The sequence below is a fragment of the Polypterus senegalus genome, chromosome 10 (assembly GCF_016835505.1).
Source record: "Polypterus senegalus isolate Bchr_013 chromosome 10, ASM1683550v1, whole genome shotgun sequence".
In the NCBI taxonomy this organism is placed as follows: domain Eukaryota; kingdom Metazoa; phylum Chordata; class Cladistia; order Polypteriformes; family Polypteridae; genus Polypterus; species Polypterus senegalus.
In genome coordinates, this window is record NC_053163.1 from 119,002,078 (window position 1) to 119,023,115 (window position 21,038).

The 21,038-nt window shown below is 38.1% G+C and overlaps 1 protein-coding gene across 5 annotated transcripts in view; it reads left to right on the forward strand.

Moving 5' to 3' along the window:
• The first annotated feature begins 17,308 nt into the window (after nucleotides 1-17,308).
• LOC120537492 (serine-rich adhesin for platelets-like) overlaps nucleotides 17,309-21,038 on the forward strand; it is a 41,793-nt gene continuing 38,063 nt past the window's right edge. For 2 of the 5 annotated variants that reach the window (XM_039766470.1, XM_039766467.1), the window contains exon 1: nucleotides 17,309-17,483. In XM_039766470.1, coding sequence (XP_039622404.1) covers nucleotides 17,408-17,483 — 76 coding nt within the window. In that variant the 5' untranslated portion in view covers nucleotides 17,309-17,407. The remainder of the gene's footprint in view (nucleotides 17,484-21,038) is intronic. The other 3 variants (XM_039766465.1, XM_039766468.1, XM_039766469.1) reach the window with 2 other exon arrangements.

A 21,038-nucleotide genomic window follows, 5' to 3' on the forward strand; every position in this document is an offset into this window, starting at 1 on the left:
TGCATCACCAAAGCCAAACTGATCAATCAGATTGCTCAGAGGAACCGGACACACACACACATACACCTTAACATTTTATACATAAGTATATATGATTATTGATACTAATATATGCATTGGGGTTTATAGTGCCCTCATGAGTATAGTTCCTCCATAGTGTATGTAATAATTTGGAAATACTTCTCAGTATTTAGTCATTATTAAGGTGTTTCCTGATGATTTACAAACTTTTAAAGGCATATCTTTACTTTCTCTATATATTTAGCAAACATTTACAGTGAATACTTTTACTGAAAATTCAGCTTTTGTTGGTGTAAAGACGTAAATGAAGATAATTCAAGGATATTTTTCACCTTTAATAAGATCTTGAAATCAACAATCAACAAACCAGTAATGAACCATAAACCTGAAAAAAGAATCACTTCATAATATTTAAAAATATCATGTCCTTTTGAAAAATTCATGTTTTAAAACTAATTTTGGATAATTGTTTATGTTTGCCTACATACAGTCTATGGCCAAGATAACGTAAATGCAATGCAACACCAACATTTTTCATCTTTGCTCAGAGTGACATTGTAGGATTGTGTGATCTACAGAAGCAGCTTACAGAGCGTAGCACTAATTAATTAAACTGTGCATAATTGATTACCGTGACTACAAGAATGTGCTCCTATAAACCAATAAGTTCACACACAACCCAACTAGGTGTTAGCAATGACCTATTGGAGCACAGAAAAAAAGCATTACAATGAAAAGCAGTAATGTCAAACAACTGTAACCTTTGATTTGATAGATTTTATTAAACCATCCATCAATCCATTATCCAACCTGCTACATCCCAACCACAGAGTCACAGGGGTTTGCTGGAGCCAGTCCCAGCCAACACAGGGCGCAAGGCAGGAAACAAACCAGCCAGCCAGTGGGCACCAGCCTACTGCAGACTTTATTAATCCCAGCGGGGAAATTGTTTTCACATGACCTTTTAAGGTCAGAGCACAGCGTCAGCCATCGTACACTGTCCCTGGAGCAATTTTCAGTTTAAGTTTACTAAATACATTCATTTAGGTCTTCTTTCTGGTTTAGAAGGCAGTTTTTCATGCTAATCCACATATTTTGTTGGGAAGAAAGTTTCAAACGGTATATAAAAATACCAGTTTTCATTTTTAACTGCTCAAACCAATTTCATAGTTGTTTAAAGTATTTAGGAAGGTAAGTTTCACATGCTGTCTCATGTCTACAGGGACCAAGATTCATCCTGGTAATAGGTTGTATCAAGTGTACAGGATTTTGGTTTTTATGTAGTTTTATTCTGTGGTATGTCAGTTTCTTATCACATCCCAAAGATTTGCAAGTTAGTATTACTGAGCAGTCACGCTTTGTCTGGTACAAAAATAAATGTGAATGTCCACATTAATCCTGGATTTGTATTTGCCTCATGCACAATGCTACTAGTCTCTGACACGCTAGGTTCAGCCACAAAGTGGAAAATGTGTTTATTTACAACACAATTTTTTTAATACACTTTTTTCAGATATTTGTATTAGTTACATTTGTACCTAACCTCTGGTATAACTAATGTGCATGCCACTGCCAAGTGACCACTGCATAAAAAAAACGAAACATGCAGGAAATTAGCACACAATAAAATAACGTTCTAAAGTAGAGGAGTGCAAAAGTTGAATGCCGCAAGGCAGAGGATGAAGAATTGCATTTAATGGGATAATAGAACACACCCTACTCCATGAAACTGGCTACGTGCAGAAATGTCTTAAAACCGGTAAATATTTAAAGAAATGTTTCCATTTTAAGCACAATAGAGAACTTGTGTAATGCTATGGCAAGAATTTAAAGTTTCTTTGATGTGATCTTTCAGTTTATGTTTTTAAGAAAGCATTTTATAGGGAAAGCCAAATTTAAAATGTAGGGTGAAAGTCAAATTTAAAATAAAGCGGTTTATTTTTGAAGACACTACAGCCTTATATTTCTTTCTGACTGATTTAGACTTTCTGTCATATCCCTAAGGTAACTGGTGGCTGTAAATTGTCCCACATATCAACGAGTGCAGGTGTGAATTTACCCTGCACTCTTAAAAATAAAGGTTCTTCAATGGCACTTTATGGTTCTTTACTGGGTTGTGTGGTTTCTTGTTGATCTTTTGGTTGACAAAGCACCATTTCATTCTTGGACTGGTTCTTTGCATATGAAGTTGGTTCCTTGAGCTTTGAAAAACTGCCAAATATGTAGAAAAACACCTGAAATCTTCAATGTGTGTTAAGCTACCTAGCATGACCCTAACAGATTAAGAAAACCTTACCTTAACCTGTGTGATTGTATGCAACAAGAGTCCTTTTAAAATATTGACCCATTAGCAAATTACAAATCTGTTACTATCTATTCTGCTTATTTGTTGTATGGAGCCTGATAAGAATCTAAATAGATAAAGGTTCTTTCTAGAACCTTCATGAGTATGGATCTTTTGGGAACCAAAAATGGTTCCCCTCTGGCACCATGATTTTTGAGAGTGCATAGTGAACTATTCAATGCAGGTTTTATTATTGCTGTAAAACATTCTATTTTCCTGTACCTCTAAAGTTAGATTTAACAGGTTCTCTTAGTGGATGGATGTGTTCAGATTATATTACTTTAGAACTTAAAATAAAACTGAGGATACACATTTTTAAAAAATAAGCACCAGTACAAGGATGAGTACAGCATTTCAGTGGCAGTTTCCTACAAATCCTCAGAAGTTAACAAGTAAAGTGTAATAATTTTGAGAGCAAGTGGTTTTTAATAAGTGTTTTGTTTAATTTTCTCTTTCTTGTCTTAATTAGGAGATATGTTGGTGCAGTAGCAAGCACTCCTGGACCCCTTGTTCAGCTCCCAGCCCTGTCAATGACCGTGTATAGTTTGCATGATTTAAAATGTATTGGTGTTTTGCAGAGTGAACTGGCAAACCTACAAGAAAACTTACCAGATGGCAAAAGATAAAATTAGTATTATTAACATTTGACGTAATATGTTAGAGTGGGTGTGGGCCAGGACACTCCTGAATATGCCAACTCATCTCATTTTACTGTAAGTAACAGAGATCAGCCGTAACCACAGCTTTCATTCTACACCATGAAATAAAAACTGGCAATCAGAGCAATAAAAAGCAATCTCATCTACTTTAGGTATGTATCTTTTATGAAGACAGAACTATAAGATAAAATAAATAGTCTGACTTCAGATTTGTCTTCAATAATAACTGATGACAACCACCGCTAAATGGAAACACACCTTGATGATCTAGTTAAACAAAAAAAGGTGATTTGAGAAGAAACCTGGGCACTCACAGACTTGTAAAACACACCCAGCATGTCAGAGCTAAGTAAAGCACACTTGGTGACTCCAGTGCAGGGTCTTTAATACAATAAAATAGAATTTATTTTTGTATAGCCCAAAATCATTAAAGGAGTGCCACAATGGACTTTAACAGGCCCTTCCTTATGACAGTCTCCCAGCCTTGACTCTATAAGAAGACAAGGAAAAATTAAAAAAAAAACCCTTGTAGGGAAAAAATGGAGAAACCATGGAAAAGGTAGTTCAAAGAGAGACCCCTTTCCAGGTAGGTTGGTCGTGCAGTGGGTGTCAAAAAGAAGAGGGTCAATACAATACACAGAACAGAAGTAATCCTCAATACAGTATAAAAATAAAAATATTACAAGTACAGAGCAGAATTTAACAGTAGATGATATCCCAAAATATGATTTGGATTTGTTTAGAGTCCTGGAGACCTCAACCATCAAGTTGCCTCCCCCATTTGGCCATTCCACAGCTGAAACAGCGTTAGGCTGGCCAGTCTGATGAAAGGACTCCTCTACCCCACGATTCCAGCAATCCTCCATCAGGGATGACTTTACCTTAGGCATACAGAACAACTTGGCAGGTGGGCCGTGGCACCAAGTGCCACATTTGAGTACCAAGAAGAGAAACAGAATAGGTGAGGGTTAGTATCCAATTATAACTATCATGTTACTTATGTTTTAGTGCTAATGACTAACAACAGAGATGCAGTATGTACAGTTAATCAGCAGCTCTAGTCAGGATATACTAAACTGAAGTAGTAAGTTTTAAGTCAGGATTTGAAGGCTGAGACCAAAGGGGCATCTCTTATAGTAGCAGGCAGACCATTCCACATTTTAGGGGCCCTGTAACTAAAAGCTCGACCTCCCACCATTATTTTATTAATTATTGGAATTATAAGCAGACCAGCATCTTGAAATCCTAATGTACACTCTGGTTTGTAAGTCATGGTAAGTTTAGACAAGAAAGCCAGACCTTGGCCATTTAATGCTTTATATGTTAAAAAGAGGATTTTGAAATCTGCCCTAAACTTAGCCGGGAGCCAGTGTAAGGATTTAAGAATTGGAGTTATGTGTTCGTATTTTCTTGTTCTTGTAATAATTCTTACTGCAGCATTTTGGATTAACTGGAAGCTGTATAAAGAACAATTTGAACATCCAGTGAATACCACATTGCAGTAGTCAATCCTACTAGAAATAAATGCATGATTGAATTTCTCAGAATCCTTTTTATTTAGAAACACCTTAATTTCCCAACATTTTTAAGATGGAAGAAATATGATTTGGACAACTTTGTAATGTGCGCTTTAAATGACATGCTAGAGTCAACGATAACTCCTAGTGTGACAGACGGCTGGGGCGTCTGCACAGCCAGAATGCCTGGAAGCTGGAAGGACTGGGAGAGGACCAACACTTCCCCCAGGGCACGAGAGGGCAACCACCCTTGTTCGCAGGTGGGCCACACATTTGGAGCAAGGAAGCTCCACCTGGTTGGGGCACGTGGCCACCACCAGGGTCCGCTCAGACATTCCCAGAGTCATGGACGGCAGCCAGGAGACAAATACACCTGGTGTGCTTCCGGGTGCTCAGGCAGCACTTCTGCCACACTCGGAAGTGCTGCAGGAAGATCGTCAAGAACCACCTGGAACACATCCATGTACTGCAAAAAATAGGCTGCCTCACTCCAGTCGAGGAGCCGGAGTTGAGAGGGAGCGAGACGAAGCTTATGAGTGAGAAGTGGAGGCAGCAAGAAGAGAATAAAAGAAAAGAACTGTGAGTGATTGGCGCACTGTAAATTGTCAAGGAGAAAATAAATGTGTGTATTTTGCACATAAGCTGTCTTGGTGCCTGTCCCCATTGAGGCTAGTTCTCACACTAGATTGTGGGCTGATTCAGTAAAATTAATGGTGATTCCAACTGAGTTAAATGATGACAAAATATTGTTGTGATCGTCATTCCCTCCAATAATTAACATCTGTATTTTATTGGTGTTTAAAGACAGGTAATAGGCAAATGTACCCACTGCTACTTGGAAGATTTCCTTGAAAAAGGCAAAAAATCTTGAACAAATGCTTAAATTATATTACTTAACTTAACTAGCCTTGACTGCATGTTGATTTGGATTCGATTGCCTAACCTGCTAAATATAAAATACTACCTTGTGACATTAATTTCAGATGACTGGAAATTATAATAAATACTTCAAAAATATTGGATGCATAGGGAACACTATTTGAAGCGACTTACATAACATGTTTTTAACTTCACAGTAGGCCGAGTGCTACGTGCACCTCACGATATTAAGGTGGAGCCAATTCAAACAATACTGGCCTATGCCATCTGCACAAGTCATCACACCTAATAAACAGAAGCCATGTAGAAAATTGTGTATCTGATTTTATTCAATCGATGCATGAAGCAACACATAGTAGTTAGTCATAAATGTTAAATATAGAAATATATCTAAATAATATTTTAGGTTAACCCATTTAGGCACATTTTCATATTCATTTAGAATAGTACATTGTTTTATGTATTGCAGGCTGGTTTACATACAGTAACACTCCTGTTTGACTTATATCCTTGTTTAATTAGACTTAATAAATTAAAACTTAATTTAATAGAACATCAATCAAAGGAGCACTCCACATGCCTTGAAGAGGTTTGCCACTATCAAAACAATAAGTGAAGGTAAGAGATTTCCTCATAGAGTAAATCGCAAAGGCACATGCAGAAGGGGGTTGGCTGTTGGTGGTACTTAGTGTTAAAATATTACATTTATTGGTCTACTTATTTACTGGTACCTGCCTTGTCATACATATTAGGGTTCTTCATTTTATACAACCTTCCAAGGAAGCCTACTCATGCAGTGGATTCTAAAAGTATTCAGACCACTCCACTCCCTGCACACTTTATTGTGTTGTAGATTTAATTTTAGATAGTTATATTTGCCATTTGTGACTATTAATCTGTACTTAATACCTGTAATGACAAACTGAAAACATGTTTTGAGAAGGGTTTGCAGATGTATTAAAAATTAAAAACTGAAACCTCTCATATACAGTATACTGTATTTGTATGTACACCCTTTGCTGTGGTACTCCAAATGGTGGTCAGATGCATCCTGATTGCTCTAATTATCCCTGAGATGTTTCTTGAACTTAGCGCTGCTGCCTTGCAGTTAGGAGACCCGGGTTCGCTTCCCGGTTCCTCCCTGCGTGGAGTTTGCATGTTCTCCCCGTGTCTGTGTGGGTTTCCTCCGGGCACTCTGATTTCCTCCCACAGTCCAAAGACATGCAGGTTAGGTGGATTGGCGATTCTAAATTGGCCCTAGTATGTGCTGGGTGTGTTTGTGTGTGTCCTGCGGTGGGTTGGCACCCTGCCCAGGATTGGTTCCGGCCTTGTGCGCTGTGTTGGCTGGGATTGGCTCCAGCAGACCCCCGTAACCCTGTGTTCAGATTCAGCGGGTTGGAAAATGGATGGATGGATGTTTCTTGAACTTGATTGATGTGCAAATGTGGCACAATTAATTGATTGGATATTGTTTAGAATGGCACACATATGTATATATAAGGTCCCACAATTCACACTGCATGTCATGACAGGAAACAAGCTGTGAAGTCCAAGGAGCGCTCTGTAGAACTTTGTGATAAAATTGTGGTGAGGCATAGATCTGGGTAAAAAAATATTTCTATAGTGTCACTTCCTCCATGGGGTAGAGTGGCCTTAATAACTGTGAAAAGGAAGAAGTGTGAAATCACCAGGCTGTCCTCCCAAACTGAGCAACTGGACAAGAATGACCCAGTGGATACTTTAATAGAGCTTCAGAAATCCTCTGCTGAGTTGAAGAGGCAGTATCTTAGCAGAACTCTCTCAATTAGGCATTTATGGTAGATTGGCTAATTCCCACATTTGAATGACTCTGAGAGCATCCATCCATCCATTATCCAACCCACTATATCCTAACGACAGGTTCACGGGGGTCTGCTGGAGACAATCCCAGCCAACACAGGGCACAAGGCAGGAAACAAACCCTGGGCAGGGTGTGCACGCCCACTAGGGACAATTTAGAATCGCCAATGCACTTAACCTGCATGTCTTTGGACTCTGGGAGGAAACCCATGCAGACACAGGGAGAACATGCAAACTCCACACAGGGAGGACCTGGGAAGTGAACCCGGATCTCCTAACTGCAAGGCAGCAGCTCTACCACTGCGCCACCATCTGTTCATGTCTGATGAGACAAAAATTTAACTCTTTTGGGCAGAACTCAAAGCAGTCTGACTGACAAAGACCAGGTACTGCTCATCATCTCCATAATACCATCTCTCCGGTGAGGCATGTTGGTGGCGGCAGTATCATGCCATATGTGCATTTCAGCTGCAGGGACTGGAAAACTGATCAGAATTGAAAGGAAGGATGAATGCAGCCAAATACAGAGAGGTTCTTGAAGAAAACCTGCTGTAGAGTGCAGACAAACTCAGACTGAGGTGACAGGCCACCATTAATCATTACGATAACCTGAAGTACACAGCCAGTACAACACTGTAGTGGCTTTGGGTCATGTCTCTGACAGTCTTAGAGCAGCTCAGCCAAAGCCCAGACTTATTGTGTGTAAATTGATGGACACAAATGGCACATTTATTCATTGGAAATCAAATCTACAACACAATAACGTGCAGAAAATGAGGGGGTGTGAATACTTTCTGAATCCACAGTATCTACAGTATACTTTATATTTTTGAACCCACTTCAGGATTGTGGGAAGATATATAGCCTATCCTGATGCCATTGGGTTCAAAGCAGAAACCAACTTTTGGGTACAAGGATCTTGGCAGGTCACAACAGCCCAGAGGCTAAATGACTAAACAAGATTCAAGGAGAGTAATTAACAGAATGGGCGAGGCAGAATGTGTGAGTGAACAGCTGACACGGGTCAGAATACCAGAGAAACAAGCCAAACCAAATAAAAATGCAAAACCATAAAAAGTAAGTCTTGCTGTACTTTATATGCACTGCTTTGTGTTCCAGTAAGTACTAACTTTCATCAATATACCAATAATAATTCAGTCATTCACCAGTCACTCAGAATATGGAACCAAGGAAGAGAAGCCTTAGCTGTTGTTCCTCTACTCGATAAGCACCTTTGTCAGCTTCCTCAAACCTACTCAGTATTTAATCTTTGAAAAACATTCAGGATTAAGAAAACTGTATGTCGATAATGCATTTGCATCTTATGAACAATTTTGCTTCAAATTGCACTTTCCAGCAACACAATTTTTCCACTGCTTTCAAATTAGAAATTTTGTTAAATGAAACCTTCCCAATTCAGATAATCAGTTAAACCTGCATGCATATCTTTTTAGGTGAAAGAAAAACCTAAACATACAGTATACGGGGGATTGTGGAAGCTACAAAGGACAACACAAGGGTGCTGGATTCAAACCCAGGTTGCTGGGTACGTGAGGGCTAATGCTAATCACTGTGCCACTGCAGCACACTGGCTATACCCATTATCCCCAAAAATAGTTATTCTCACATATCCAATGCTTTTTGTTCATTGTTACCTAAACCTAGAAGTGCTGGGGATTTTATGTACTTTGTTTTCTGGGATTAGATCTATACCTTGTGACAGATGTCCAGGGACCTTGCCCCACCAGGACAACAGAAGACAGGAAGGACCGGGAAAAGGGCAGTACAGTAGACAGCAGCCTGGACCACAAGGGGTGACCTCCCGGGATTACAAGGGGGTCACAGAGCTTGGAAGCTCAACCCTATGGAGTGACGTGGCCACCACCAGGGAGTGCCTGGACAGTTCTGGAACAGTGGTCCGCAGCACTTCTGCCACACCTGGAAGTGCTGCTGGATGATTAATTGGGGAGCACCTGGAGCATTCCCGGGTGCTGTATAAAAGAGGCCACCTCACTCCACTCAGGAGCCGGAGTTGGGTGGAAGAGGACGGAGCTTGCCTGGGAGGAGTTGGGGGTGGTAGTGAGGATAAAAAGGAGTCTGAACGACTATTTGATGAAGATTGGTGCACTTCTAGAGTGGTGTAATAAACGTGTGTTTTGGGACATCCTGTCTGGCTGTTCATGTCCAGGTCCAAATATTTCCACAATCTGTATCAGAGCAGTTAAATTCTGACCAATTTACAAACATTCTAAGACACCATGTATTAATGTTGGGCACAAATCATTTTACTTTTGTCCTCTTTTTGTTACTTCCCTCATCAAAGTAACAAATACACATTCACTCTCTGTGTCAAGGCTGTAGGAAATGGGAAGGATAAGGACATGTCAATATAATAAGACGTATAATTCTTAAAACCTTGATATATTTTATTGGAAAATAAAAAATAAATAAGTTGTAATAACCATAAAGCCAGATTCATTTTTGCTCCAAAATGTACAGTTCCACCATTCTCATAAGATGTAAAATGCACAGCAGAGTTATCATTAGAAAACATTCTTACCACAAACAAAGATTTGCTCAATATTCAAAGTGCTGTAAGCTGTTTATTTCAATATAAGTGTCTTTAGTATCCTCCTGACAGAGTCACGGACATCAGACATATTTGGAGTAACCTAAATGTCAAGTCTCTGGGACATGGGTGGAAAATCATCCAGAGGGAGGCCTATGCAGATTTACAGAATATGGAAACACAAGACATTAACTGGAGCATTGAGGCAGCAAAACAACACTATGAATTCCGTCTATACTTAACATTAAGAAAAATTGTTTTTAAAATGACATATGACATATTTTACAGTACCACCCGGTGAACAAAAGAGACACATTTCCTTTCATAGTTCAGAGTCAAATTGATTATAAAAATTAAAAATAAGGTATAAAACCATCAACCCTTTTCCAGTAAATTGCAGGTGCAATATGATAACATTGACCCATTTTTCTCACACCTGTATTTGTGTGTCACGTACAGCAGTATGTGTATTCTAAAAAACAATTATAAAGTCCATCGCCCCAGCCAAAAGCAGAGTCAACAGTTCACAAAATTGAATACTATTGCTATGCAGCTCACGTAGCTTGTAAAGTAGTGAATTAATAACTCATCTAAATGTTGTTGAAGCTTTTGAATATATTTATACATGCAAACAGTATGTGGAGCCACATTTTATAATTCCTATAATAAGCAAAATTCTTTTAGGCAATAGAGGAGGCATGGAAACCATCATCCTCAAAAACAATATATTTTTAAAACAGCCAGTCTTACAACTGGCAACCCGCTCAGCTACATATCTAACCACTCCTGAAAGAAGTTTGTTTTTTTTTCCATTACATCAACTTGCTTTGCATTATTTTTTTTTAATTAAAACAATTATTTATTTTAGTGTACTTATTTTCAGTCCTAACACTTCTTTGTGACAGTATGAATGAAAGGCACCTGTTCATACCTTATCATTCACACCAGTGGCTACACATCAGAACTTTTATTGATTTATAAGAAACTTCTGGAAAGATGTTGTCTAATTTAAAACACAGCAGAATGGTATTAAACTAAAAATCAAGTTTAATTTTTGACAGAAGAGTAAAGCAAAAACTTTCATCACATTTTTAAAAAAATCTATTTGTGCAAAGGGTTTGTGGACTGCTATCAAACTGGATGGTGGGGAAACTAGCAGCTACTGCCACCACTGTATTTTCCACACTTGCCTATACCCCAGCATGTCTATCTTATTAGAACGATCCGCTTTCTAATGTCAGGGATGCTGTTTCAGCCTTAGCCTTAACAACTTAAGGTGAAATCCAATTATTTTATGTTCGCCTAGTTGTTCATGTTGCATTATTGTCTGTTCCACTTGATATTTTACCTAAACCATTACCAGTTTATTGGTTTCTCAAGAACCACCAGTAGCTCAAACCTGAATACTGAGTGTTATATGCAAAAAATATTTGCAAAAATGGGTGTGCCAGGACAGGTGCTTGGGTGCTTTCAGCTTTGGGTACCTATGCCCCCAACTACATATAGTCAGAAATGGGACTAGGTGGCTATCTGGCAAACAGTTTTTTTAAGGTAGTACAATCCCATCCATCCATCCATCTATCATCTATCCATTTGTTTGTTGAATATTCATAACACATTTTGGAGTAGACCAGATCATATCCCAATAGCACTGTGTACAAGGCAGGGACCATCTGTGTACATTTAGTCATACAAGGCCAAAATGCATGATCACAGAAGAATCCAGCATTGGGATCAATTTAAGAACGTGGCATCAGTTCATCACAGGGTACACTAAATAACATGTAGACTCTCACTCATACAAGGTGTGATATTTGCCCGGACACCACCAGTCGGAGACCACATCTTTATAAAAATCACACGTTTATTATTCATCAATAATCACAGGAGTAAAGTCCTGAACACCAACACACAATGCACAAAGCAATAATCACCCCAATAAAGTTCTTTCTCTCTCAATCCTTGGCTGCTTGTCTCCTCCTGGGAGCTTTGTCCTACTTCCACTCCCAACTCTGGCTCCCAGATTGCTGGAAGGCGGCGCCTTTTACTCCTGCCCGGATGTGCTCCAGGTGTCTGATGACGTCCTTTCGGCAGCACTTCCTGGTGTGGCGGAAGTGCTGCCCTTTGCCCCGGAAGCACTCAGGGCGTCCCTGGCAGGTCCTCCGCCATCTTGCCAAGTGTGGCGGAAGTAACTATTTACGAGTCCTACGAGGCTTGAGGCGCCCCCTGGTGGTGGCCTCGGGTCCCAACAGGCCAGAAGCTCTTTGTTCTTCTCCCCTGGTCCTCTCCTGCTCCAGGGCCGTTGCCCCCTCGTGGCCCGGAAGCTATTTTTGGGACTTTCTGGTCCTTTTAGTTTTTTCAGAACCCCAGTTGTCTATGACAAAGGCCAATGGCAGTTATTTGTTGTAAAAGTGCCTGTGTTGTTTCTATATACTGGAATATACTCAGGCACAGGGAATCTCTACACAGACATTGAATGGGTCAGATTTGAACTTAAGGTCTCCTGGAAGTTTGGTTCAGTAGCACACACCACTGGGACATTGTATTAGTCCACTGTGGATTACCCTTCTTCTTTATCTCCTCAGTCTGCAAACCTCTGGAGGTTTTTTGTTTTTCTCCCTTTTTCTCTACTATTTGTTAAATAAAATTATGTATAGCTTCATACCTGATCTCTCTCGGGCAAAACACTGTGTCATGCTCTGCTAACAACCCTGGAAGTCATTGTTCTGTATTATGTTAAACACTGAGATCTTTCCAAGCTGCCTGAAGGTAAGCAGGGTCAATACAGCGTTCACCTCAATGTCAATATCAGTTCACTAAATCAGAACAAAACCTGAGGCTGAACAAAATGTTACTTCATGATATACAGTATAAGACTTTAGCATCTCCTAGCAGAAAAGTGTAGTGCGTAGATCATTTTGGAGGCCTTTTCCTGACTTTGGCGTTCCTTTTCTGTACCTTCAAGTGAGATTCAGTCCCACAATCCCTGTCTTCATTGCTTTGTAAGTCGTCACATACACATAATGCAAAGAAGGAAACTGTCAATTGTCAAATTTAGAGAAAAACAGAAAACAACTGTTTGGGGAAAAGTAATCTCTGAAATGCTGTGGCCTGTTTGTCTTCATCACTCCATGCATCAATGAAGATCAGTAATAGCTTTGTGAAATGAATAGATTCCTTCATTTTTGCCTGGGGACATTGTATATGATCCTTCATAAATAACAGAAATAGATGAACCCAGCAGTTCTATCATTTGTATCTGCTGTCTACTGTACCTATCTGTTCATAATCATACCTGGTTTTGACCAGAGGCTTTAGCTGAGCTATTTTAACTTTTGTTTTTATTAGGACATTTTTAGAATTAGAGTAACAAATCCACATAAATGCAGTATGTCCAAAATTAGCAGCAGTTACACATTTAAAAACCTGGAAGTATATTACTCCTAAACTTCAAAAATGACATTGGTTAACTTTTTCTCATCCAACATAAATTTCTCAACTAGGTCTTAAGGCCCTTTATGGTTTGGTCCCACCTTATCTGTTTTCCTTACTAACTCCATATGTTCGATCACGCTCACTTTGCTCCTCTGACTCTATGCTGCTAACCGTCTGGCTCTGCAGATTACGTACGAGGGGTGATAGAGCACTTAGCGTATCGCAACCACGGTTATGGAATGCTACACTATGTTAACTACACTATGTATGCAAATTGCACTGTATAATGATATGTTTTAATATTTAATACTAATGTATAGTGTTCTTGGGCATTTTGAAAGGTGCTTTCAAATATAATTATGTTAATATCAATAAATGTATTATTATGGTTGGAGCTTTGAGGATGAAGGGTTAATTGTTGATTACCACTGCAGTGAGACCTGCAAGAATAAATTTACATATGGTGTGGAGCAGGCTGATAATATAAAAAAAAATTTAAATCACAGGAAAACTATAAACACACTAAAGAAGAAAATACTTTGAAGACGTTTAAAGAATATATTAATAATATATACTGCAGATTAAAATACACAACCACTAAATCATTGGGTAAAAAACAAAAATATAACAAAAAATGTTCTATTGCAATAAAAATGATAGAATAATAGGTACATGAAAATATACAAGAGGAACACATTTTTATATGGGAAAAATTTTTCAAAAAGGTAAATTCCCTATTACAGGGAAACTGAATATTCTTTCCTTCCTCATTGAACATGCAGAATCATTCTGTTTCATGGATGCAATCATAAGTTAACAGACTTAAAATATCCTATATTACAAATTTTACATCATCACAACACAGAGAAGGGGTTTTCGATACTTGATTATTCTGCCTTGAATTAGCAGACACTTCCACGGTATATGTCGGCATCTGATTTACCATAGTGCTCAAAAGCAGGAACAAGTTATCTTAAGTAAATCTAACTTAAACACAAGAAGATAAAAAGACAGACAGACAGACAGACAGACAGATAGATAGATAGATAGATAGATAGATAGATAGATAGATAGATAGATAGATAGATAGATAGATAGATAGATCAATCTTTATTTGTCCCCAGGAGAAATGTGACCTTTTATGTACGCTCGGTAAATAAATAATTACATAAATAGTTACATAAATAAAGCCCTGCGGTGGATTGGCACCCTGCCCGGGATTGCTTCCTGCCTTATGCCCTGTGTTGGCTGGGATTGGCTCCGGCAGACCCCCGTGACCCTGTGTTCGGATTCAGCGGGTTGAAAAATGGATGGTTGGATAAATAAAGTCCCATAGCACTTGATTAAGTTTGATTGACTCTGATTAAGAGGTAAAAAAGAAACAGAAGGTAAAGTGATCTCCCAGGGTTGAGTATAGAAAAACTACAGCAAGCATAATTGACATGTTATACAATGCCTTCTTATAACATAACAACTCTTTTTCCAAAACCTATCCTTAGTATATAAATGAGGTATTGAGAGATTGAAAATTTTAATAAAATGCCAGTGCACATTTTCTGTAGTCTATTTAATTTTCTTTACTCCATTCATCTACATTATAAGAGGAAGCAATGAAAAGGATGCAGAGACCTTAGACAACCAAACAGCTAGTTTTGTTCTCTTTTCAGGTTGTGAATCATCTAGAACATATCCCAGAAGGATGATTGTAAGTGCCGCATAGCTTCTTAACCCCGAGAAGATCTGAATGAAGGCAAGAAGACACATGCTGTCACATGCTGCAAAAGGAAAATAAAATGAATTTAAAAGAGAGAACTGACCATTTGTTATTCTTCAATGGAAAGAAAAGACTTGATGAAACGACTGGCATGTCTGGCTTTGGGATCCATACTTTGGTTTGCTGAGTTTGCACGATTACAGTCTGAGTAAGGCCTTATTCAAATATATAGTTCAATATAGTGAAAGGCATCTTTGGAACTGAAAAATTAATGGAAACAGAAAAAAAATCTGAGTGCAAGAGAAATAAAGCTGAATGTATTTCATGAGGAGGAGATTGGTGAGTATGCTATTTTGATCCTTCGATAGTGGTCATCATACTTTTCCAAAATCACAGTGCAACTCTTGCTAAAAGCTTACCCAGCTTTTTAATTTCTACTCTCTAATACTCCCTTCTAACATTTTTCATGATGCTGTTGTTCTTGATTTTCCCATCCATTGTTTTTTGCCTTTTAAGTAATGTCTTTTCATTTATGAGTTGAAGTAGATTATTCTAATGACTGGCATGGAAATGACACCACCTTTCTGGACTGTAGGAGGTGTTTACAAGCCTTCCCCAAACCAAAATAATTATTCAGGAGGCCAGAAAAGTAGCAGGAATTTATTTATTAAAATTGAAGGAAAAATTATGATAGGAATGACTACACAATAATAAAAAGGGTCAAATAACAAAGCTCTACGCACTCATTACTTACCTATACACAAAGCAACCCCTAAGTGATGCATGAGGTGGTTGGTCCTCTTCACTTCCTCTTGCCATTTGAGCCCTTGTCCCAATCAACCTCCCAACTCCACGCTCACCGACTTTATAGCTAGTAGGTTCTTTAAAAGCCCAGCACAGTAGTTCCTCAGAAGTCAATTTTGGTCCCTTATTCTGGGACACGAACTAGTCTATAATCATATCAGGGATGCCAGTCTAGAGTTCCAACCAACATCTTCTGATATCCTTGTAACTCCATACTCACTAATAAACTTAAAGGGTTACTGCATAATGGCAATGTCCTAACTATAAACCCTTGTTAGATAAGCAGGTTACAATTTACTGAACATTGAAATGCTTGCTATAAAAGCTTTACCAAAAGTTAATAATTTTAAAGGTAATTTTGTCTCTATTACTAATTATAATGTTGATTGTACTGAGCAATTAGTACAGTTGACAGACCATAATTATAATTATTTCCTTTGTAAAGCTCTATGTAATGTTGATTTATTGCTGGACAGTGGAATGGCTAGTAGCACAACTTTACAATTCCAGAACCCCAGGTTTGCATTCTGGTTTGGGTGCTGTCCGCATGGAGATTTGTAGTTCTCAAAATGTGTGTATGTTTTTTTTCTTTCATCTGCCACCCATTTATGATGACCTGGTGAGGCTTATGAGGGCCTTGGGTTACAGGGGTGCTTGAAAGTTTGTGAACCCTTTAGAATTTTCTATATTTTTGCATATATAAATATTTTAACTCAAGTCCTAATAGTAGATAAAGTCAAACAAATGAGACAATAATATTACACTTGGTCATTTACCTATTGAGGAAAATGATCGAATATTACATATTTATGAATGGCAAAAAACTTTCAACCACCACTGTATGTGCCAGTATGATCTTTGAGATGGACTGGGACCCCATTCAGAGATGGCTTCTGTTTTAATCCTGACACTGTGTGGATGGGCTCTGACCCCTGCAACCCTTAAATTGGATTGAGTAGGATAAGAAAATGAATGGATGAATCAATACTTTGAATGCTGAAGAAAGGCGTATCCCTGATTACTTTGTAGGGGAAAATGTGATTTGTGTGTTGTTTTCAAGCAGTAGTTCTGCTCTGTTCTCTTTTCCTCAGCTTCTTTTCAAAATGGGAATACAGAGCTGCCTTGTACCTGATGTTGCTGGGATAGATACTGGAGTGATGACCCTGAAAATAGATTAATAATGGATAGAACAATTGTTAATGAATGGATGATTCACTAGCTGATTTTCTAAATAATTTGTGTTACCACTGAGACAGCCTGTAAGGCAGCAGTAAAGCAGTGCATTTTATTTTACCTCAGATCTTTAAGGGATGGTAGAATCTTTGTCAAAGCTCACACAGATGTTTCAATTCACATGAAGGACCAGGAGATAGGAGAACTAGAAGTGCTACCCAGCCCATCACATGCTGACGGTGGATCCTGAGAATGTAATTATAATGTATTTCCTGGAGGCGTGAGTTATATGTTTGCCTGCGCATATTGTACAGTAGTTATTGAAAGAATGTGAAATGTTGCAACATTAATGGAATATATCAGCAGTTATAAAATGTGACTTTCAAAATTCAGCCACATCTTAAAATACCCTCTGGTGAGAGACACACATCTCTTCATATTGCACTACTGGGAATGGCAATGTCACCATCAAGATTTTATCATGTTGTTCTTCAAATAATTGTATTTATCCTATCATCACTACTCTTGGGTAAGTAAGTCTGAAAACCTTTTTTTATCTTTATATTAAAGATGTTTGTATTACATTTTTGCTAGTTAAAGATTATTATTTATAAAGGGTGAACATTTAATATAATTTAAGTAAAATGATTGTTTCATATTCCAAGTAAATGACTTTGATAAAGAGAAAAATTAACACATCCTGTTACAGAGTCACATGATTTATTTTGGCAGTGAGCCAAATTAATGGCAGGATTTAGCCTATTAGAAAGTTTGAAAGGACATAAAGAAGAAGCTGCACTGTTAAAATCTGAGAAATTGGCAGCTTCATTCTGCCAAAAGTTTGCCATTCACTGTGACTTACTATTAAATCATGGAAATCTACATGGCTTGCTCAACAAGCCTGCATTGGAATATTATCTGTTACTCCTTGACAGCCAGACTACACACCTTGCATAATTATTATAGCTCAAACAGTATTCATTTAAATTTGGAATTTACCTTTGCTAAGGCAGATTTTGGTTTTGTTGCAGCCTTTCTGAGCTTTGTAAGTTTTTGGAGCTTGTGTTTCTGTAAAGTTCAAATCAATTAATTTTATATTCTGTATAGCACTCTTTGTTGAATGGAGGTGCAGATTGATGTGACAATTTCTCAGGTAAAATTAAATAATACATTTTACTAATTACTAAAGTAGCAAAGATAAAGACATAGATTTGTTAACACACACATAAAGCCAAGTGGAAACTGACTAACATACATGGAAATCAACAATATCTGTCCATTAATTAACTGCTGGACTATAACCAGCTGACAATGGAGGAGAGGAAAAATAAAACTCCAGTCAGCAGCCTTCCTGTCCATGGTCTGGCATAATAGACAAAGTCAGACACAATCAGAATTCTGGAGACCTCCGCCAACTAGCTGCCTACCATCTCCTGGACATTTTATAGTAGAGTCTGTGATGGGACACCCAATCTGATAACAGAATCTTTCCATTAAGTGACTCCAATGCTCTCATTATCTGAGATTACCTTTCAATGGACAGGGGGGCAGCTTGGCAGTTGAGCAGAGGTACCAAATGCCACATCAAAATACCGAGAGAAGAAGCAGAACAGAGGAGGACTAGTAACTGTTTATAAATAATGTCATATAATTTTCTAACCTGCAAAATGCAGACCAGGTTTTGCTGCAGGGTGTGGGCTGAAGCCCATCCCAGCCAGCATAGGGCACAAGGCAGGAAGAAGCCCTGTACAGGGCACTAGTCTATCACAAGACAACACCCACACGCACACACCAAACACAGATGAACCAACTTAATGTCACCAGTTTGCCTAACTTGCATGTGTCTGGACAGTGGGAGGTAACCAGAGCACCAAAAGGAAACCCACACAGACAGAAGGAGAACATGCAAACTCAGTGCAGCAAGGACTGGTCTCCTTACTGCAAGGCCGCAGGACTACTGCTGCACCACTATCCCACCCTTATAAACATTGTATTGTTTATAATGTTGTGCAAATGACTAACAATCAAATACGCATTATGCACAGCTGATCAATAGCTTTAGTCAGGGTATGCTTAACTAAAGTAATGGGTCTTCAGCCAGGATTTAAAAGCTGAGACAGAAGAGAATTCTCTTATATGAGTAGGCAGATCATTCCACAACTTCGGAAATGTGTTTCCTTTTTTGCTGCTGTTATTCACTGTAAAGGAGTTTTTGCCCTGAACAACTTTTATTTTGGATTTTTTTTAATCTGCATAGAAGTAACACTTATGTTTTAGTAATAAAAGGTCAGTTTTTGGAATCAGTGCATGAGCTTAAGGCTAATGGAGTGTGAACGTTTGTGTGAGTTTAGTTCATTTTTCCATAGAAAACAGCAGAAGGATATATACAGGTAAGTATGAAGGAGCAGTGAAAGAGTTAATGTGGATGAGTAAAACAGGAGCAAGAGGCCTGTGAAGTACCTGCGCTGAAAGAGTTAAGAAGTAAGCTGATCATTGAGTAGTTACACTGAGACTTCTAAAAAGTCTTTTCCCAGTTAATATATATCTCTATTATATAATATTACATATATTATATATAATTATATTTTATATATTATATACAATTATTTTTAAAAAATCCTGTGACGAGACAAAACCTTTTGAAGAGATTTTTTCAAGTCCCACAAAACTTGAGATTTTCAGTCAAGCCCTCCTCTCAACCATATCCAACCACGCACACGGGTTATCAACAGAAAAAATGAGTACACAGGCAATCCTAGCACCAAGAAACGATGAAGTCAAACAAATTAAATTGGTTAAATGTGTATCAATAGACTATGCTGAAACAGATATTTACAATATCCCGAAGAATATCTACAACCGTTAACACCATCCAGTTTTCCGAATTCCAAATTCTATGAATTACTGTAGAAAGAAGGATATAATGTAGGAAATCTTAGACAACAAAGGATATCTTAATATGCCATTCGTATTAAAATGTTAACAGTTTGCCGTCAGAATAGCTTTTGCAAAGACAAGTAACACATCTCAGGTTTAAACATTCGAAAAAGTCATTTTATTTTGTAGAGAGAAAGAAACGAAATTCAATCATGGGCAGCTAAATGTTACATTGTCATAATGAAAGTGCAAACACAGAATCACAATTCAAGGCGCTATTGCCGAAAATTTAATAAAAAAAATAGTGTTTACTGAAGTTTTACAGTAAAAGTGTAAGTTTAAAAAGTATTTGCATGTTAATTTCAAAGCATAACAGAACAAAATCGTATTACTCAATGAATAACTCTAACGCAACATGAAATATAATTTACTTTCAAATTATTACGTTTTACTATTTATTACTATGGGTAATTACTTGCTGTAATGTAAAATAGTTAGTTCTTTTATGCATACAATATGTAACAATTCCCATGAAAATAAAAATCTGTTTAAATTGTACATCCGCATCCCCATACGTGAATGGCAGAACCGCAAAGGTGCTAGTATGTAGCACAGGCCTGGGAGTTGGCAAGCGAGCAGGGGGAAAAGACCCCTAGTGTATATAAGGAACAAAGGCTAGAAATATTGAGATTAATGAGAATTTAAACTAAAGGGGAGAGGTGCTAGTTGGGTGAAATTCGAGTTGGCTGTTGATAAAACTGCATTCTTTTTTATTAAAAAGTAATAGGATGGTTTTCCTCCATAAATGTCAGAGTCTCTGCAATGTTTCCCAAAGATGCTATATTTGAGAGAGGTGTTTCAGCTTTTTGAGTACTTCGACTTCAACTTTTATGAATTTAAGGAAAGGATGATGAGATTACTTTCCATTAAAGAATTGCAGGAATTCCCCCACATATCTTCCAGGGACATAATCTTTACAACAGTTGTATTGTATTAGGAGATTCTAGCTCAATGTTGTGGATGCAGATGAATCAGGTATGGATATAAGCACAGACCAGGGGCCTCATGTATAAATGATGCGTATGCACAGAAATGTTGTGTAAGAATGTTTACACGTTCAAATTGTGATGTATAAAATCTAAACTTGGTGTAAAGCCACGCACATTTCCACGGTACCTCATACCCTGTCGTGCGCAAGTTCTCCGCT